This window comes from Carcharhinus amblyrhynchos, chromosome 3, assembly GCF_965287045.1.
Source record: "Carcharhinus amblyrhynchos chromosome 3, sCarAmb.v2.hapA, whole genome shotgun sequence".
Classification (NCBI taxonomy): domain Eukaryota; kingdom Metazoa; phylum Chordata; class Chondrichthyes; order Carcharhiniformes; family Carcharhinidae; genus Carcharhinus; species Carcharhinus amblyrhynchos.
This window is the reverse complement of record NC_137326.1, coordinates 121,479,449-121,501,668: the sequence shown is the minus strand read 5'-3', so window position 1 is coordinate 121,501,668 and position 22,220 is coordinate 121,479,449. Positions and strand designations below refer to the sequence as shown.

At 43.4% G+C, this 22,220-nt stretch overlaps 1 protein-coding gene across 1 annotated transcript in view; it reads right to left on the bottom strand.

Moving 5' to 3' along the window:
• Positions 1–1,841: 1,841 nt before the first annotated feature.
• LOC145341515 (transmembrane protein 255B) overlaps positions 1,842–22,220 on the bottom strand; it is a 58,828-nt gene continuing 38,449 nt past the window's right edge. The window contains exons 5-9 of the mRNA XM_080186495.1: positions 21,067–21,147; positions 16,120–16,205; positions 9,542–9,701; positions 5,215–5,343; positions 1,842–2,704 (exon numbers count right to left, since the gene is read on the bottom strand). Of these exons, the coding sequence (XP_080042621.1) occupies positions 2,558–2,704; positions 5,215–5,343; positions 9,542–9,701; positions 16,120–16,205; positions 21,067–21,147 (603 nt within the window). The 3' untranslated portion in view covers positions 1,842–2,557. The remainder of the gene's footprint in view (positions 2,705–5,214; positions 5,344–9,541; positions 9,702–16,119; positions 16,206–21,066; positions 21,148–22,220) is intronic.

Genomic DNA, 22,220 nt, shown 5'->3' with positions numbered 1-22,220 from the left:
CCAATCAGCAACATCTGGTTAACACTTTGGGAGGCGGTGGCGTAGCGTATTGTCACTGGACTAGTAATCCATGGACCCAGAGTAGTGGTCTAAGGAACCTGGGTTCAAATCCCACCATTGGTCAGACGGTGAAATTTAAATTCAATAAAAAATCTGGAATTAAAAGTCTAATGGTGAACGTGAAACCATTGTCGATTGTTGTAAAAATGCAACTGGTTCAATAATATCCTTTAGGGAAGGAAATCCGCCATCCTTACCTGGACTGGCCTACTCCAGAGTCACAGCAATGTGTGATTAAATGGCCTCTGAACAAGCCACTCAGTTCAAGGGGAATTAGGGATGGACAACATATGCAGGCCCACCCTGCAATGCCCACACTACATGAACAAATAAAGAAAAACTCAGTTGGTAAATTGCTTTTTAATAATGGCAGGAGGCATTGGCTCCATTAGGGAAGGAATTCCAGAGCTTACGGTCTGGGCATCTAAAGGCACGGCTGCCAATAGTGAATCAATGAAAATTGGCAACAGGCAAGCGTCACCTCTTATGGAATCTCTAGATTAGTTTTTCGTAGAATAGTTAGCATAATATACTAATTGGTCCCTCAATTTCTTTCACGTAACAACATGAAAAATTCAACCAAAAGGCAAAACATACATTTGAAAATTTTAATATTTATATTCTACAAATTAATATGGCAAACCCTTTTCACATTGAAATAAGGTTTCATGATATAAATGCAATTAAAAATAGTAAGTTCAGTATTTTCTGAATGAAAACTTGATGAATTTGGGTGTGAGTTCACACGCAGTTAAACAAAACACATGGTGAAATCATTGTGTTCTTCATGCAAGATCAAAGAATGAATCAGTCTCTTGGAAGTGTTCCTTCCTCCAATTCCAGAGACTCCTGCGTGAAACAGAAGTCAGAGCTTGCAAAGAAAAGAAATGAGTTTATTTACATCTCAAAGGAGGAGGAAAGGTTAGACGAGTCTGTTCAGAATTTGGCCCTGCCTGCACGGCCAATAGTCGTCAGTTGAAGGAAGTGGAAGATGCACAAGAGAAGGGATTAGAGGAACATCGAGATGTTGGAGGGTGGAAGGACGTTACATCGATCAGGAGGTGCAAGGCAGTTGAAAGATTTGAGCCTGATAAAGAAGCTGGTAGACTGGAAGCCAATGTGTGATAATGTACACAAGGGTCATAGGTGGGAAAGAACTTGGTTGGTGGTCAGGAAGGCGAATGGGATGCTGGCCTTCATCGCGAGGGGGATTGAACATAAAAGTAGAGAGGTCTTGCTGCGGCTGTATAGGGCATTGGTGAGGCCGCAGCTGGAGGACTGTGTGCAGTTTTGGGCGCCGTACTTACGCAAGGATATTTTGGCCTTGGAGGGAGTGCAGAGGAGGTTTACTAGGCTGATGCCGGAGTTGAGGGGGTTGAGCTATGAGGAGAGGCTGAATAAATTAGGCTTGTACTCGTTAGAGTTTAGAAGAATGAGGGGAGATCTCATTGAGACGAATAAGATGATGAATGGGATGGATAGGATAGAGGTGGAGAGACTCTTCCCGCTCAGAAAGGATAGTAGGACTAGGGGGCACAGCCTCAAGATAAAGGGGGGGCGGTTTAGAACAGAGTTGAGGAGGAACTTCTTCACTCAAAGGGTGGTGAATCTCTGGAATTCTCTGCCCGTTGAAGTGGTGGAGGCTACCTCGCTAAATATTTTTAAGACGTGGGTTGATGGGTTTTTGATAAGCGAGGGGATTAAGGGTTATGGGGAGAGGGCGGGAATGTGGAACTGAGCCACGACAGATCAGCCATGATCTTATTGAATGGCGGGGCAGGCTCGAAGGGCTAGATGGCCTGCTCCTGCTCCTATTTCTTGTGTTCTTATGTTCTTATGGTGCAATTTAGGATACAGGTGGAGTGTTTCTGATGGGCACAAGTTTATGGAGGATTAAGGAGGGCAGGAGAGATAGAATAATTCGTCCTGAAAAACATAATCAATTCAAGGTAGCAAGTATAATTAGGATGATTGTCCTTTGGAAGCTGAAATCCATTGGTCTTATAACACATTGTAGTGCTCCTTATGGGCTGGGAATCAGACTAACTGCAGGTTGTAATTACAAGAAGAGTAACAGGCATGTATTGCAGTCTGGAATGATCGATACTTTATAAATGAGTTCTATTAAACAGATAATATATTGAAAATACACATTTGTATGATATAAATATTTACAATGGTTTAATGTATAAAAAAAGCATTGTTTTGTCCATGGTATGTGTGCCACAGGGATCACACAATGACTAAAACAATCATAGGTTGGATCTTGATTTTGTGACATTGTCAAACAGGTGATAAGGAGTCAGTGACCATTATATTTTGTTGTATGTTGCAGTCAATGGAAATAAAGGTCAGGAGAGTGCTGCCCATTCGCTATCACCGGTTTCACACCATCAGGCAAGGTTGTGATCTACCTCTTCAAGTCTAATCTTTTTAAATCTCAGATCTGTAAATTAAAGTTTTATGGCTGGTTTAGGTGCAGGCAGACAATAACTGATCATATTGGATACCCCACTGATTCATCTGGTAACAAATTATACAATGGGGCAAATGGTGGGGGGTTGCTGTCCATCTTCGCGTGGTTAAGATTGCAGCAAGGCAGAGGTGCAGCCACTGGCATTGACATGTAATGAACAGAGGGTCTCTGAAGAGAGAAAGACAAACAGCATTGATTTACACTTTCAATAGAATTTTCCCAAAGCTGTACAGTGTGTTGATCAGGTAGGATAAGCTGTGTGGAACGCTCCAGCTTCCCAGACACCGTTTCCCGCCTGATTAAACAGCACACCCTCCCCTAGCTGTGCACTTTCACAGCGCTGTGAGATTCACCCAGCCAGCTGGAGGGGTGGGGCCGAAACATGCTGATAAGGCCAGGATTCTGAGGCGGGGGCGCCTTTTTAAAGGGTACCTTGATCTCAAAGGTAAATTAAAGCCCCCCCCCCCATATGGAGATACCCTGATGGGAATACCCCCCCCCCGAATCCCACACACAGAAAGGCAGCCCCCTACCATGCAATGATGAAGGCATCCTCCCCCAACACCACTCAAGCATCGCAATTACCAGACTTCGTCCCGCTAACTGTCCCCATCGCCGACATCGGGGCACTCCCCCCACCCATCAGTGTCATGGACCCCCACCCTCACTGGAACTACTCCTTCTCCCTTATGGCACTGGCCCTATCTCCCCCGACTTCCCTTTCACAGTTTCTGGCTCAGCCTCACCTTAATGCAAGCACAACCACGCTCCCCCCCCCACTGCTCCAACAACCATTGGGCCCTCCCCCACACCCTTAAGGGGAACAGCCCCCCACCCTCGCATTGAGGGTCTCCAGAGGGCTCTCTTTGGCAGTGCTAGGTTGGCAGTACCATGGTGCCTGTCCAGTCATATCCATCACCACCCCAGCGCCATACTCACCTCTGCGCCTCTGGGATGGCCATCACGACTGGTTCACAGTTTTGAAAGCCAGTAGTGATTTGCACGAGCGTGGCAGCATGCCAACTGGTTGGGAGGATAAAGCGTGGGCAGACATTATGGTGTCAAGGCCGGTGAATATATAGGGGTGATAATTATAGGATGGGTGTCAGAGGTAGGTTCTTTACTCAGAGGGGAGTAAGGGCGTGGAATGCCCTGCCTGCAGCAGTAGTGGACTCGACAACTTTAAGGGCGTTCAAATGGTCAGTGGACAGGCATATGGATGACATTGGAATAGTTTAGGTTAGAGGGTCATTAGATTGGTTCCACTGGTTGGCACAACATCGAGGGCCGAAGGGCCTGTACTGCGCTGTAATGTTCTATGTTCTATACATATCATTATATTAAATATTAAGAGCGTGAACTTGATCATGTCCCTGGCAGGGGATTGGGGAAGATCTCAAACTGAGATCACATCGGCACAAGTCCTGTTCTGACCTCCTCATGAGATTTAGTGGCCATAGTGGGTTTGACAAATGAGCACGCTTAAATCCGCCTTTGTATTTTTAAAAAATGTATATTTTCCCATTATTAATACAAATGTAAAATATAATAACCTGGAAGTATTTTCCTAGCACAGGTTAATTTTTACAATTGGGATGTACATACACCAGTGCACTTTCATTACTGGTTATTATCACTGAGAGAAGGATGTGGGAGTGCTTGAAATTTCTTTGATATTTTGTTTTGTTAAGGTCCAATAACCAATTATTTTCAATGCCCTGTTATGGACTAAGAAATTTGGACATTTTGATTTGAACTGCCTCACAGCGCCAGGAACCCAAGTTCAATTCCGACCTTGGGTGACGGTCTGTGGAGTTTGCATGTTCCCCCCATGTCTGCGTGGGTTTCCTCTGGGTGCTCCAGTTACCTCCCACAATCCAAAAGATGTGCCGTTAGATAGATTGGCCATGCTAAATTGACCCTTAGTGTCAGAGAGATTAGCAGGGTAAATACATGGGATTACGGGAATAGGGCCTGGGTGGGATTGTTGTCGGTGCAGACTCAATGGGCCAAATGGCCTCTTTCTGCACTGATTCTATGATTCCTGCTTCATTTTACCTCGAAACAAGAGAATCTCCAGCTGGTTTCGCCTTGATAATTGTTTGCAAGTTCAGAGACAGGGTGAGTTTCCTGTATCAGCTGGACTAGTCTTCAGCTCATGAACTGATGATAGCAGACAAATTAATCTGTTTGAGATCAGATCAGTCATATAATGAAACAGTGTGACCACAAATTGGATAAAAAGTTAGTTGTTGCATTATGTTTGTTTCCGCATATTTTATTTGGCACTTTTTCAGTTCTATTCTACAATTTTACAGTTTATCTAGTTAAGCAATGGAAGATGTAATGTAGATGTGAACGCGGGTAATCCATGTTTGATCCTGTACTGGAAATGATGAAAGGTTCATATTTCACAGTGGACTAGCATAGGAAGTCCAGGGAAGGGCATTGCCTATTTTAACTGATGTTCGTATCTGAATGGAAAAGGAACAAAGTTCTTCTCTGACCTTTTGCAGGCACTGAGAAGTTGTCACCAAATCCAATTAGCGTATTTGGTCAAAATCGTAAATTACTTGACACTTTTTACGGGTCACTGGTGGATACACATTGGAATAATATGCAAACTTCTGAAAAAAACATACACAAAACGAAGCACATATCTGCAACATAGCGTCTACCTCTTGTTCTTGTAGCAGAGGTGCTGTTGGAGATACTGAGGGTTGGGTCTGCGTCTGCTCCTTGACCTTATGTCTGGAATGTTGAATGTTGAAGAGCTGGATACTACCCTCAGGTCCAATGAGAGACTCCTTGAAAAAACACAGAAAGTTGCAAAGCTTTGTTGGTTAAGATAAGCTTCACAGCAGTTATTGTGTTGGCTGAAAAAGTACTTTATGTATTCCAACTAAGTTCACAGTACAGTACATAAGAACATAAGAACATAAGAAATAGGAGCAGGAGTAGGCCATCTAGCCCTTCGAGCCTGCCCCGCCATTCAATAAGATCATGGTTGATCTGTCATGGCTCAGTTCCACATTCCCGCCCTCTCCCCATAGCCCTTAATCCCCTCGCTTATCAAAAACCCATCAACCCGCATCTTAAAAATATTTAGCAAGGCAGCCTCCACCACTTCAACGGGCAGAGAATTCCAGAGATTCACCACCCTTTGAGTGAAGAAGTTCCTCCTCAACTCCGTTCTAAACCGCCCCCCCCACTTTATCTTGAGGCTGTGCCCCCTAGTCCTACTGTCCTTTCTGAGCGGGAAGAGTCTCTCCACCTCTATCCTATCCATCCCATTCATCATCTTATATGTCTCAATGAGATCTCCCCTCATTCTTCTAAACTCTAACGAGTACAAGCCTAGTTTATTCAGCCTCTCCTCATAGCTCAATCCCCTCAACTCCGGAATCAGCCTAGTAAACCTCCTCTGCACTCCCTCCAAGGCCAAAATATCCTTGTGTAAGTGCGGCAACCAAAACTGCACACAGTACTCCAGCTGCGGCCTCACCAGTGCCCTATACAGCTGCAGCAAAACCTCCCTACTTTTATATTCAATCCCCCTCGCTATGAAGGCCAGCATCCCATTAACCTTCCTGACCACCTGCTGCTCCTGCAGGCTGGGTTTTTGCGACTCATGCACAAGGACCCCGAGGTCCCTCTGCACCGTCGCCTGCTGCAGCTTTTCGCCACGTAATAGTCCTTCCTACCATTATTCCTACCAAAGTGGACCACCTCGCACTTGCCAACATTAAATTCCATTTGCCAGTTCCTGGCCCATTCGCCCAGCCTATCTAGATCCTTCTGCAGACTCTCCACACCCTCCGCACAATTTGCCGTTCCACCAATCTTGGTGTCATCAGCAAATTTCGACACCATACGCTCGGTTCCCTCCTCCAGATCATCTATATAAATGGTAAATAGCTGAGGCCCCAGCACCGACCCCTGGGGCACTCCACTAGTCACCAACCGCCAATCCGAATAGCACCCATTAACCCCCACTCTCTGCCTCCTATTTGACAACCAATCCTCTATCCATGCTAACACCTTACCCCCAACTCCATGCCCTCTTACCTTCTGCAATAACCTCTTGTGAGGTACCTTGTCAAACGCCTTCTGAAAATCAAGAAAGACCACATCCACCGGCTCTCCTCTATCCACCGCCCTAGACACATCCTCATAGAACTTCAATAAATTTGTCAGACACAACTTCCCCTTAAGGAAACCGTGCTGCGTCTGCTCTATCAAGCAATTCCCCTCAAGATGCCTCGCTATTTCCTCCTTGACGACGGATTCTAACATTTTACCTACAACAGACGTTAAACTAACCGGCCTATAATTCCCTGCCTTTTGCCTGGCACCCTTCTTAAACAACGGCGTAACATTAGCCGTTTTCCAATCTTCCGGCACTTCCCCGGAATCCAGCGACGTTTGGAAAATAACCACCAAGGCATCCACTATCACCTCCGCCATTTCTTTCAGAACCCTCGGATGCATTCCATCCGGTCCTGGGGACTTGTCCACAATCAGTCCCTCCAGTCTGTCGAGCACCGCCTCTCTAGTAACAGTAATGTCATTAAGACCCTCCAGTCCTACCACCTTTCCATCACTAACACCCGGCAAATTATTCACGTCCTCCTCCATGAAGACCGAAACAAAAAAATTATTCAAGACCTCAGCCATTTCCCCATCCCCTACCATTAAGTCCCCCCTCTCATCCTCTAAGGGTCCAACGTTCACCCTAGCCAGCCTCTTCCTTTTTATATATTTATAAAAACTCTTGCTATCCTTTTTTATATTAAGCGCTAGCCCAGCTTCATAGTTTCTCCTACCCTTCTTTATCAACTTCTTTGTCAATCTTTGTTGACATTTAAACCTCTCCCAATCCTCTTCTCGCCCACTACTCTTAGCTACTCTAAACGCCTCCACTTTTAATTTAACACTTTCCTTCACCTCCTTTGTTATCCACGGCTTATTACCTCTCCTCCTACGATCCTTTTCAACCATCGGAATAAATTTCTGCTAAGCACCAAAAAAGATGTCCTTAAAGATCCTCCACTGCTCCTCAGCAGATCTACCTTCCAATGTGCTCCCCCAATCAACATTCGCCAATTCCTCTCTCATCCTACCATACTCCCCTCTGTTCAAACAAAGGACGCGTGTCCGGGAACCCACTTTCTCCTCCTCCATCTGCACCAGAAACTCCACCATACAATGATCACTCTCCCCAAGAGGATCCTTCACCACAAGGTCCCTAATTCTACCCGCCTCATTACACAACACCAGAATGTAGTTGTTCTTTTTTTAAAAAAAAGCAACATTTTCTGAGAAATAGAGAACAAATTAATAAAAGATTTGGCAAACATAAGGTGCAATAGTATCAATTCTATCAAAGTGCATAGTACTTACGCCTCACAGACATAAAAATGATACACAAATCACTCGACTTTTAGCTCCACAAAACACATATATTTTCATGTCCCTTGAATAATTGAAGCTGGTACCTGATTAAACTCTTTCATCTATAAATATTGTTATCTTTGGTGTTTTCCAACACTGTGTCCAAATTCTTTAACTTATTAATATTTTTATCTGTAAATGAAATTCTAGTTGTGGGCTTGCTATCTGATTTCCATTGATGAGATGAATCATAGAATCCCTACAGTACAGAAAGAGGCCATTCAGCCCATCAAGTGTGCACCGACGACAATCCCACCCAGGCCCTATCCCCATAACCCCACATATTTACTCTGCTAATCCCCTTGACACTAGGGTCAATTCAGCATGGCCAATCCACCTAACCCACACATCTTTGGACTGTGGGAGGAAACTGGAATACCCGGAGGGAACCCACGCAGACACAGGGAGAATGTGCAAGCTCCACACTGACAGCGTGGAGGCCAGAATTGAACCCTGGTCCCTGACACTGTGAGGCAGCAGTGCTAACCAGTGTGCTGCCCTAATGGCCTTGATCCTGCTTTCTTCCTAATATGAATGAATCAATTTAAAAAGCTAACGGGCAGAGATAAATGGCCTACAATTACCCCTACTGACCCTGAAAGAACTACCAATTAGTCTCACTCCCCTGATCCTTCCCCATGACCTTGAACACTCAAAAACCCATCAACCTGCGTCTTAAAAATATTTAGCGAGGTAGCCTCCACCACTTCAACGGGCAGAGAATTCCAGAGATTCACCACCCTTTGAGTGAAGAAGTTCCTCCTCAACTCTGTTCTAAACCGCCCCCCTCGCTATGAAGGCCAGCATCCCATTCGCCTTCCTGACCACCTGCTGCACCTGCAGGCTGGGTTTTTGCGACTCATGCACAAGGACCCCGAGGTCCCTCTGCACCGTCGCCTGCTGCAGTTTTTCGCCACGTAAGTAATAGTCCTTCCTACCATTATTCCTACCAAAGTGGACCACCTCGCACTTGCCAACATTAAATTCCATTTGCCATTTACTGGCCCATTCGCCCAGCCTATCTAGATCCTTCTGTAGACTCTCCACACCCTCCGTGCAATTTGGACCGAGACTGCAATGGGGCCTGGAGCCAGGAAGCCTGAGTGAAATCAGTAGGTCGGTTCTTGCCGGTAAGAGCCACTCTCCAGCCTTGTCAACAACACCTTCCACTGCTTTTTTGATGACTAAGAGTAGATTAGTGGACTGATTGAATTTGTGGACAGGACACACCTGGATAATTTTCTACATTCACAAGTAGATGCCAGTGTATTGTAACAACTTGGCTAGAGTGAGGCTAATTCTAGAGCACAAGTTTTCAGTATTTGTAGCCAGGATGTTGTCAGGGCCTTTGCTATAAATGGTGATTTTAGGCATTTCTTCATATCATGTGGAGTGAATCAGGTTGGCTGAAGACTGACTTCTGTGTTGTTGGAGACCTCCGGACATTAAAGGACATCAAAAAAACTAAGCAAACATTCTATAGATACTCTTTACATTCTGAAATAAACAGCTATTATTGAAGTTCAAATAACTCTTGGCAAATTGTCTTACCGTGTTTTTAAAGTTACCAAGAATGGCAGTGGTGATAATTCCCAGAATGAAGGCGGACACGTTCAGCACGGTTACCACCCAGATCATGATATACACAGACTGAACCTCCTGGCAACTCTTCACTCCGACAAACTCAAAGTAATTGTTCAAATAATCACCGCTACAGAAAGAAAAGTATATCACCGATGAATGACTTTCTATCAAATATGAGTTGACTAATATCTGATTTCAAAGTTTTAAGTTTATTTATCGGTATGACAAGCAGGCTTATATTAACACTGCAACGAAGTTACTGTGAAAAATCCCCTAGTCACCACAGTCCGGTGTCAGTTTGGGTACACCGATGGAGAATTTAGCACGGCCACTGCACCTAACCAGACTGTGGGAGGAAACCAGAGCACCCGGAGGAAACCCAGAAAGACATGGGGAGAACTCTGCAGTCACCCAAGTCGGGAATCGAACCTGGGTCCCTGGTGCTTTGAGGCAGCAATGCTAAACTTGACTAAGTTGTTACTCAACTCAAATCAGTTTGTATTATAGAGAATTTTCTGTGCAATCTCGATGAAACAGTTCCACTCGCACATTTCAATGTATTCCAGTGTGTCTAAAAATTAGCAAATGCTATAGGCTTATTTAGCAAAATGACATTGATGAGGTTTTATGCTCATTAAGGTGAGAGTCATCAGTGATATGAAATAGGCTGTTTTTTAACCACTAACAGCAAAAAGGTCAGATACTCAGATCAGGGCCAGGCACAGTGTAAAGCTCAGGCAAGGCTGTGGATAGAGTGTGGGGAAGATCTTCCCCGAATCCTAAAAGGGATCAGGTGTCCCAGACACTCAGAGAGACTGGAGGCCCTGGGATTGTTCTCCTTCAAGCAGATTCAACAGGGTTGTTCAGAATTATGAGGGATTTTGATTGAGAAAGTTGGAGAGACTCTGTCCCCACAGGCAGGAGATCGGGAAACTTTGCCAAGCCCAGAGCTCATTCACAGAAGATTTCCCACCAACATTTTTTCTAGACAGGACAGTAGTGATCGAGGGACACTGATTTAAAATAACTGGCAAAATATTGGTGGGAAACCTTTGCGAGAGATCCTTTTTCTCAGTGATTTAGTATCCATGGCCTTCAAATGTGATGCAAACGGATTGATTAAAAGGGTAATGAATCATTAATTTAGAAAGGAAAATAAGAAAGGTCATGGGGAAGGATCAGGGGAGTGAGACTAATTGGTAGTTCTTTCAGGGTCAGTACTGACACGATGAGCTGAATGATCTTCCTGTGCTGTATGATCCTATGAATCTATGAATTAGTGCTGTGCGTGCCAAACTTCCTCTGGTATGGCAGCAATTATCAGTCGATCCAACCAAGCATTCTTGTGGCTTCACTCAGTGTGTTAACCAACTTAACATTTGTTTGTGCCAACTTGATGACAGTTTTATGCTGCGGACTCATACGAACCAGAGTGTATAAATGACCTCAAGTTACCCTGTACAGGACCTGCACAGAGGAAGTGTTCTACCAGCCTAGGGTTCAACATTTCTCAAAGGTGCAAGAACATGGTTTGATCCACTGAATGTATTTCATACTCCTCTTACTCCATCTATTAAAGACTATCCGTTGTTTGATAGCAGGTGTTAACTTCCCTCTGTATTTCTGCACTTGATCTGGCCATGAACAACAGGCTATTGAGTTGCTTAAACAGACTCTGAATAGAGGCAGGTATCATCTGCTAGGTCACTGGGACAAAACAGAATGAAAAGTATCACAACCTCAACAACTGTTCCCAAGTTGGAGAACCTCATGATTGCTTTCCTTGAGGCTGCACCTCAACTCTAGTTTAGCTTCCAGCCAGGCCTATGGAGGCCTGGGGCTGAATTGTACGGGCCACCCGTAAGCTGGACTCTCAACTGAGGACGGTCTGTCATTTTTTATGTGAACAAGTGCTTCCTGACACCCTCCCAAGCTCTGATTATAAGGTTATATTGATCTTTAGAAAAGGTCCTGGAATGGAATGTGCCATTGTCAAAGAGGCTGACTTAAACTTAGTCCCTCCAGGACAATGTGCAGGAAGACCCCAACACTGGCCTCGGTCTATTGCAATCTCTTCTGCTGCAGTCCAGCTGGTAGCCCACCCTTGAAAGTCCCCCTTAAATGTTCTTCACCACATCTTCTTTGGCTGGCCCCAATTTTCTTCTATCTGGTAGTGTCCACTCTACTGCCATTGTGGCTGGGCATATGTCTTGGAGGCTAAGGACATGTCCTGCCAGCATCAATCGTCTCTCCACCAAAATGTTCTTCAGGCACCTCTGATGGTCCTCTGGAAGTCTTTCCTGTTTCTCCATGTGATGTCCAAGATCTCATGTAGGCAACACTGGTGAAAAACATCCTACTGGCGTGACACCTTTGCTGTTCCCTTCCATGTCTCACTGACATGGATTGTGATTGGTATTGCTATGGACATGTAGTGTCACAGTTTCATGGCTGTATTGATGGTGTTGGATGTCCAGGAAGGGTAGAGCCACTGGAAGTCCGATGATGTTTTGCCAATTCTTATGTGGATGCCAACCTCTACACTGTTCTCCTTGGAGATGTTGATTCCTAGGTAGGCAAGTGGTCAACATGACCTGTTGCCAGCTGGTGATGGCAGGGCCTTGTTGCCATCTAGTCAGTATTGCCTTGGTCCTCTTTCAACAGATGTGTAAACCAACCTTGGTGCCTCCACTCTCAAGACTGGTGGTCATGTCTTGGAGCTTGTGTGCGATTCTTAGGGCAGCAGAGAGATGTTGTCTGTAAAAACCTAGATCTGTAAATGGCTGTGTACCATGGAGTGCTAAAGTCTACACTCACTATTGCCTTCCTCATAATGAAGGGCTGATATGGGATTGGACAACCAACTTGTGTTAGGCAAGATCCACCTGAAGCTGAAGAAGGCAACAAGCACAATGTCACAACAGCCAGTTGCAACAGAAAAACTGAAGGCCCAGGAAATTTAGATCAGCTTCCGGCTGGGCCTCTCCAACAGATTCAAAGTTAGGCAAGTAACATAGCAAAACAGTGGGAACTATTCACCAGAGGGATTATGGAGAGTGCAAAAGTCACCATCAGGTGGAGGAGAGGAACCAAAAAAGAATGACCCAAGGTGAAAGTTGACTGATGAAAGAAATCTGGTGAAGAGCAAAAGGGGTGAGGAAAAGAACATGAGGAGTACAGAAGACTGCATAAAGCCACAAAGAAAAACTGCAGGCAAGACAAATGAGGATGGATAGAGTTAAGAATCAGGGAGATACAAGCAGCAAATTGGAATGCCTCCAAGAGCTGCACAGGGAATGATTGGTGCAAGTCACGACGCCACTGTACCAACACAAGGGCAAGGGTGGCAAGACGCTATCGATGGGCAAGGAGCAGATGGTGAGGGTGGGTTGGAAACTTTCAGGAGATCCCCAACTAGTCCAGCCCCAGCTCCTTGCTCAGACGTGATGGCAGCACCACACCTCAATAACTGAATGTCAACCTGGGAAAAATTGCCAGATTCAGGGACGAAACAGCCTTCAGGATCCAGCCAAACAAGAAGGCACCTGGAATTGGCAAGATGCCAGTGGGGCTATTGAAACATGGCAAGAACATTATCACAACTGTTCAACAAGAATCTGAACAATGGAGGGTGTCCCAGATAACTGGAGGCAAATGTCAAACTGCCAAAGAAGGGGAACCTCAGGGACTGCCACTACTGGGGATGAATAACACTGCTGTCAGTACCTGGCAATGTCTTCATCACGATGCTCCTCAACAGATTGCAAGCAGAAGTAGACAGTACTCTTCGTGAAGAGTGGACAGGTTTCTGGACAGATCGTGCTGCATCAGATCTTTACACTTTGAAGCATCTGGGAGCAGAGCCCATAATAGCAGAAGCCACTTACTTTCAATTTCATTCACTTCAAGTTTTTTGACAGCATCCAGCAGAAGTTCCTCCAGTACCTCGCAAGAGAGTACAGCATCCTAGAGCATCAGCATCTTCACCACCGCTCTCATTGCTGGATCAAAACCAGAATGGGCAATGAAAACTCTTTCAACATCCACACAGGAGGACGGTAAAGCTGCTTACCTTCAACATTCCTTCTCCTCTTGGTTATTGAGTTCATTATGAGAGAGGCCAAAGATGGTGTAAAATAGTAAAAGCCTTTATCATTCTTCCTTTATCTCAATTGCTTTAACCTATTGTTATTTAAGAGGTACTTCTTGAAGGCCAAAATCTCCTGTACAACAACAAGTAACCAATTGAAAGGAGAGCGGAACCACCCAACAATAGATACCAAAGTAAAGATGAACTTCAGTTAAAAATAAATGTCAGTGTTTCATATCAATTTTAGTGTGAGCACTTTTGGATGATTCCTTAACAATTATTACTCAGCAATGTCTCACTTAGAATCATTTCGACCTGAGTTGGTTCTGTCAGACTGTTAGGAACTGCTCCTTTTTGTACAGGTTTGGGGTGGCACGATGGCACAGTGATTAGCACTGCTGCCTTACAGTGCCAGGAACTGGGTTCAATTCTGGCCTCAGGTCACTGTCTGTTTGGAGTTCGCACATTCTCCTCATGTCTGCATGGGTTTCCTCCAGGTGCTCTGGTTTCCTTCCATAGTTTAAAGATATGCAGGTTAAGTTGATTTGCCATGTTAAATTGACACTAGTGTTGGGGGGATTAGCAGGGTAGATGTGTGAATTTATGGGAATAGGGATCTGGGTTGGGTTGTTGTAGGTGCAGACTTGATGGGCTGAATGGCCTCCTTCTGCATTGTAGGGATTCTTTGATTCGTCATTTGAAGTTTGATTAAACTGACCCTTTAATATTCAGTATTGACTTTTAATGAATGCTAAAACGGGTGATGCACAAGGGAAAAATAAAGAAAACAAAAAATGGATTAGTAGCATTATATTTCTTACACTGACACTGGACTCACATTTCAGAGGGTGGGCACTGTGTGGATTTTTACCTTTATTGTTACTTTGGTTGACTTGAATTGTAAAATTAACAGATTTTTTTGCTAATTAATAGAACTGCTGTGAGAGCAAGCTTGACCTTAGTGAAGTCTAACTGTTAGAAGTAGAGACTTATAAAAGAAACTGGTTAGGGGAAAGCCATTGGCAACATTGATGTTGCATCTGCGCTACTATGGACAAAATTCTCATCATATAATCATAAATCATCAAAGGTTTCGAAATGGTTTGTGGTTACAATCTATTTTTTAATATCTCTGTTCACTTTAACCTTTGTCTTGTGTGTTGTCACGATAACACAAAACTGACTGAGTGCGATCTACCTAATTACTTCACCAGCTAATCAAAAACATTCTGAATTGTTTAAAGAAGGCCTGTTTCTTTAAAACAAACAAGAAAATGTACTGAGCAAAGATGGCTGCTGCTAGTCATCTGATGTCTGACACTGTAAGTTTACCTATTTTCCGGACAGTTCCTATATCGGTCACATTGCAGACCAGCCCAGGCATGTTGCATGGAATTTCACACCTGGGAAGTGTTAAGTCCACTTCAAAAAAGGAACTTTGAAAGGAAGCTATTAAAAATGTAAAGTACTAGAATTTAATCAACAGCAATTGTGACAAAACAATAGGAACTGTAACTAGTCAGGTACACAAAATAGACTTCAAAGAAACCTCCTGTAGTTTCTACTATCTTAAAATGTGTCAAAGCTTTCTGAAATGAAAGATTAAAAATGTGATTATTTGTTCTACAACAATGACTTAATCAAATTCCATTCTTAGAAAATTCAAGAACTGCTTTTGCCAAGACATGATGTGGAGATGCCAGCATTGGACTGGGGTGGGCACAGTAAGAAGTCTCACAACATCAAGGTAAAGTCCAACAGGTTTATTTGGTAGCACAAGCTTTCAGAGTCTCGCTCCTTCTTCAGGCGATCTGAAGTCCTATTGGACTTTAACCTAGTGTTGTCAGACTTCTTACTGTGTTTGCCAAGACAGCCAGACCAGCCAGCCTAAAGCCATCAAAATCAGCTGAGAAAAAACTGCTCAAGGAAGGAATTTCTCTCTTTCTTTCTCATTAAAACTTAGATTGCTTCCTGGAAAGTGCAGATAACTGAATTTCAATTCAACTTCTCAGGATTTTAAAGGAAATGAGCTAACTTCAAACAGCTGCAACAATCTATTCCTCAAGGGCAAGCAAGCAAAGGATGTAATCATATGTTCTTTTAACTTTTATCCGGACTCTCAGTTTTCTTACTTCTAAGATCTGTGTGCCATTTATCTTTTATGACTTTTTTCTCAGCTTTAGTAACAAATGAGCCTACTCCTTCTTCAACTCAAAAAAAAACCAGGTTTGATTGGCTCCTTACTAAAAAGTAAGTGCGTTCAGATTGGACAAGTCATTTACAATCGAGAGGGGGGAATAAAGAGGAGCGGTTCACTCCCCTCCACACCCTTTTGTAAGAGTGTTCATCCCTCTTTTTTGCGCACGTCTCTTTCTCACTTCATTGTGTCCCTTCTCTGTGCTCTTCTCCAAATAAAGACAGTTAATGCTACGATACCGAAAGACAGAATACTCACTTTGCACAATTGTACAGGTCACAGCAATAGCAAGTGTTACTCCGCACTTTCAGACTGCATGATTCTTTGAAATTCTGGCAAGGCACCTGCTTCCATCAGAAAAACACTGAACTGTAAAATGATGGCCATACATTTGGTAACAAGAAAAGCTGAATAACCATCCTAAGAGCTATATTAACCTGTGGGAATAAAGAATATTAAATATCGTAACTAGAATATTGCTGCAACTAACCATCCAGTTGTGTGTGTGCCCAAGTCTGCAATTTATTTCAAATGGTATTGAGCGATTGAATGTGAGAGCTGGCTACCTTGTTCTCACTCAATATTGAAGTGGTAAACATAGATATAATCACCATCTCACCTGTTGTTATGTAAGCGCAAATTAATCCTTCACATATGACTTCTCACATCCTAGGTGTGTGCATGAAATTATATTAGTTCCAGCTTTACCCTAACACCATCTGGTTGTATAAGTAATAACAGCCTTTAGAACTGGCTTCCTTTGCATAAATGTTTCCCCTTGGTGCAGGGGCCAATGACTAAGGGGCGTAGATTTAAAATAAGGGGCGGAAGTTTAGGAGGGATGTCAGGACAAACCTTTTGACACAAAGGGTGGTGGGATCTGGAACTCACTGCTTCAAAGGGTGGTGGAGGCATAACATTTAAGAAGTATTTAGATGTGTGCTTGCGATGCCATGGCATACTAGGCTGTTGGCCAAGTGCTGGGAAATGGGATCAGAATTGGGCATCACAGTAGCACAATGGTTAGCACTGCTATTTCACAATTCCAGGGACCTGGGTTCGAATCCCAGCTCAGGTCACTGCCTGTGTGGAGTTTGCATGGGTTTCCTCTGGGTGCTCCGGTTTCCCCCCACAGTCCAAAGATATGTGGGCTAGGTTGATTCTAATTTGCCCCTTATTGTCCTGGGATGCATAGATTAGAGGGATTAGTGGGTAAAGTATGTAGGGATATGGGGATAAGGCTTGGGTGGGATTGTGGTTGGTGCAGACTCGATGGGCCGAGTGGCCTCTTTCTGCACTGTAGGATTCTATGAATCGTTAGGAGGTTTGACTGGCACAAGTGTGACGGGCTGAAGGGCCTTTCTGTGCTGTATGACTCTATGCACTGTGATCTTTTCCCCTAACTTCTTGCACCTTCTCCTTATTCAGGCATCTTAAATGTATTCCAATCTCTTTTGGATTTCCTATCAAATCCTCACTGACTCCCATGTCACCCATTATTCCCCGATATCAGCCATGTTTCCCTTTGGAGAAGCTTTGTTATTCCTTTTTCTTCACTTCCTTGTATTTCTGACCTGCCAAAACATTTTTCTTTCATACTCTTTCAACCCCACTTCCTTCTACATTTACCGACAGAAAGAAACTTTCCCCTGCAAGCTTTCTCAATTGATTGAACAAATATCTCTTCTGTTTGGCTGCAAGAGTCCTGATGAAAAGACCTTTTCCAATCTTAGCCGAGTTTACAAACCCTGGGAGTGGGGATCTGTGTGAAAAATCATGGGAATTGGCAGGTTGAGAAAGTCGTAAAATTCAAGTGGTGGTGAGATCTCCCTCAATGGGTGCAAGGTCAAACTAATGATGTTGTGTCAGCATTATCTAACCGCCTGGTTGTATGTTTGCAATGGCAGGGGGCTGCAGCCAGTGGCCTGACTCTGCAGGGGAAAGAAGATCACTTGCAGTGAGGACATCATGTTCAGCGATATATCTGACTCCTGCCTAACAGAAGCATTCAGAACGCTGCTCCTTCACCAAGTGGATGGCCACTCACCTGATGAAAGAGCAGCGCTCCGAAAGCTCATGGTATCAAATAAATCTGTTGGACTTTACTGTGGTGTTGTGAGACTTCTTACTGTGCCCATTCCAGTCCAACGCCAGCATCTCCACATCAGGGTTGCCTAACAGAGAGCTGCATGCGCCCTGCCAATGAATGGGCACATCATAGGACTCACCAAAGCTGGAATAAATAGTCTTAGGCACAGCAGGGCCCTCTAAGTATGTTTTCACTTTTTGGCGGGAAGCAATGGTTTAGTGGTATTATCGCAGACTATTAATCCAGAAACTCAGTTAATGTTCTGGGGACCCAGGTTCGAATCCCACGGGATATCTGGAATTAAGAGTCTACTGATGTCCGCGAAACCATTGTCTTTTGTCGGAAAAACCAACGTGGTTCATTAATGTCCTTAGGAAAGGAAATCTGCCATCCTCACTCAGTCTGGCCTACATGTGACTCCAGAGCCACAGCAATGTGGTTGACTCTCGACTGCCCTCTGAAATGGCCTAGCAAGCCAGTCAGTTCAAAGGCAACTAGGGATAGGCAATAAATGCTGGCCAGTCAGGGGTGCCCGCATCCCACAAATGAATAAAAAAAACCCTTTCATCTTACACCCAGAGTGGGCAGGCAATCGGCACATTGACAGTCCCTTGGCCTCTCCTGCTCAGGTGAAGAGATGGAAAATTGAATTGCTCTGGATATACGAGTAGGGAGGTTTATACCAGTAATTGGTACGATCAGCTGTGGCTGAGTTTCTGGATTAATAGTTTAGTGATAATACCACTAGGCCATCATGTCCCCCCCGAAGAGTGAATCAGAAGGAAGCCGCCATAGGTGGAACGTTAAGCTCATGGCCATAAAAACTTTTGTCGGTGAGGCTCAAGATCTACTCAGAAATGACACTGGAGCTGTCCGTGTGATTCACACCACTTTTCTCACCAGAACCAACATTCTGCCAAATTCTGGTAGGATCGCCTCCATAGGTGAAGCTTTAGTGAACACTGATTCCATCTCAAAGGGAACATTGTGTTTGGTTGTGGGTGGCACATATTCGGAAGGATTTACAGGCATAAGACAGAATGTGGAAATGATTTACAAGAATGATTGCATGGATGAAGAACACACATTCTGGGAATAGATTGGAGAAGCTGGGTCCGTCCTTGTCCTGTAAGAGGTTCCATTCCTTCTACTTCAGTTGTGTCAGCATCACCAACTAATATCCATTTTCCACTGACATTTCTATGGGTAGTGCTATGAGTAAACCAGGGATGGCCTGGTCTTCCTGCTAATGAAAACTTTAAAATGGAAATAACCTAAAGATGGGCTTGAAGATTACAAGTGAAAGGGGTTGTGACTGTTTCCTTTGGCAGCCTGTTCCGTTGTGGGATTGTCTTTGGTGGAGGCAGGGGAAGGATTGTTGATACACTGCCTGAAGATAAATGGTCTTTCTAGTTTGTGTGAACAGCTAACTCTTGTTTGGTCCTTACCAGAGGACACCAAATACTCATTTCTATCAATTCAGTCTAATCTGTATTTTATAGTGTGATTCTACCATTCCTTTAACAAATTCATCTTTGTCATGTTTTCTTGTAAGGGGTATGTTTAAAATTCAGCTCTGTTTTACATGGTGCTGAATTGTCTGGGCAACAGGTATCTCAAATGTTGAGAATGTAGGATGATGACTGATTTCAGCTAATGATGTGTTTGTCTAAACAGAGTTAACGCATTTGTAGTTATTTAGGTTTCCCTTGGGGTTTCAGAGTAGGGTTTTAATTTTGTTGATTGACAAGAGACAGAGTCATGAGCTACTAGGAGGAGCTAAGCTTGCATGGAAGGTACACACTTTCTCTTTAAACCACTCAGTTTTCTGCCTGGTCCTGAGAGAAGCAAGAGGTATCTTTGTCTGTCTGTCTCTCTCTCTCTCTCTCTGGAGGCTGCTGTGTGGAGCTGTCAGAAGACACAACCCTCTCTCTTTCTCTCCTTCTCTCTCTCTTTAGAAGTGTTTAACAGCTCTAGGACTTACCATAAGAACAAGCACATAAGTCTCTTTGTTGCTAACTGATTTTGAAAAGGAATTTTAAATTAATAAGAGGAGTATTGCTTAAATTGGAATTCAATTTAAGGTTAGCAGTGAAGGACTACATATTGTCATGCTTTAGTGTTCTTCAATTGTTAAATGTTAAGCTAATTCATTTATTATAATTAAACTATGTTATTAAATAAAGTTTGTTTTGAGAAAAGCTTCCCAGTTTGTCAATAGAATTGTGCATGAAGTGAGATGTCATATCCTCACATCAATGCCAAAATAGCAAACAGTTGGCGTCTAGTTTAACTTCATAAACCTTGGGGGTTTCTGATTTCATAGCCTAACAATAGAACATGGTCAATCTATTCTTTTCCCTCCTTTGCTGTATTGATCCCATTCCAACTCTTTTATCAAGGATACTGACTTGTGCAGAATCATGCAACATATCTTGGGGTTGCTTCAATCTTATTTATAGCTCTCGCTGAGTTGGGATCTGGAAGGCACTGCCTGAGAGTGTGGTGGAGTCTGAGGGAGAGTTGGATAATTATCTGCAGAGAAAATGTTTGCAGGGCTACTTGGAAAATGTTAGCTTCTGTGCAGCAGAGACCCACAGCTGGGTTTGATTTAAGCGTTTCAGAGTTGTGCACCTGTAAGTAATTTGTTTTAATGGCCAATGCTTTGCCAACCTTTTGAGATTTTTGAGAACCCACAAGTGTTTAACTCAAAATGTTGCATAAGAGTCTGAAAAATAATATTCCTAGCATAATGTAAATACTCACAAAGGCCAATACCTTCAGGAATAAAGATTTGGGGCAGAGGAAACAGCAAGGTGCAAATTGAGAAATGTAATCATAAATCATAATTCGTTAAAGAAATGATCAAAACAAGGTTTATTATAGTTGGAATTTTCAGTAATTCTTTGCATTAAATATTCTGATTTGAAATTATGATGTCTGAATTGTTTTATTTTATGTTTTTATACATTTGATGGCCTCTCCATTTCACATTTCAATAATATCCTTGTCTTTAAAGCAAATTGCAATATTAGGAAACCTTGACAATGTTTACCAATTCCAAACAATATATGACCATTTGAACCATTCAGAGTCCACAAATTACTTCTACTTACGGTAGCCAGGTAATTTTCATAAATATAATTCTGTCCACTGGTGTAATATTGGCATCTACCTACACGCAGAGGTCTTAGATCCTAGGAACAAGAAAAATATTTTTTAAAAATCTTCGATAAAGTCATCATTCAATAAATTTCAGAATCAGTCCACACTAACTTCTTCCTTAAAGGAGAGGCAGTACTGTAGTGGTATTGTCACTGGACTAATAATCCAGAAACCTAGGGCTCTGGGATCGCAGGTTCAAATGCTGCCATGGCAGATGGTGAAATTTGAATTCAGTAAAAAACATCTGGAATTAAATGTTTAATGTAACCACTGTCAATTGTCGTAAAAACCCTTTTGCCCTAATGTCCTTTAGGGAAGGAAATCTGTCTTCCTTTTCTGATCTGGCCAATACATGACTCCAGATCCACAGCAATGTGGTTGACTCTTAAATGCCCTCTGAAATGGCGTAGCAAGCCACTTAGTTCCAGCACAATTAGGGATGGGCAACAAACGCTGGTCCAGCCAGTGACGCCCGCATCGCATGAGTGTAGTAAAAACTTAAAAGAGTTTTGTTTACAAATTATTTGTAATGAGTTATTCCCATTTGCTATTGTTTTCTCCCCTTTATTTCCACCCCCTCTCTCCCCTACAGAATATTGATTTTAAAATCCATTTATCGCCTAGCACTCTACTCTAAAATCTGCTACTATGTTCCAACTCATACCCTTTATTTCTGACCTCCATTTGGATTATTTCCTAGTTCATTGGAGAGCTCCCCATCTCTTTCTGAAAAATGCCATGGGATCTTTCAGATCCCTTTGAAAGATTGGATGAGCTAAAAGGGAGCCAGATTTAATGTCTCATTCAAAGATCAATAATAATGCTGTTTAATTGTATAGGTGGCATGGTAGCACAGTGGTTAGAACTGCTGCCTCACAGTGCCGGGGACCCGTGTTCAATTCTGGCTTTTGTGACTGTGTGGAGTTTGCACTTTCTCCCTGTCTGCATGGGTTTCCTCCCACAGTCCAAAGATATACAGGTTAGGTGGATTGGCCCTGCTAAGCTGCCCCTTAGTTTCCAAAGGTGTGCAGGGGGATTAGTGGGCAAAAAACATGGGATTACGGAGATAGGGTCTTGGTCTCCTTCGGCACTGTAGGGATCTATA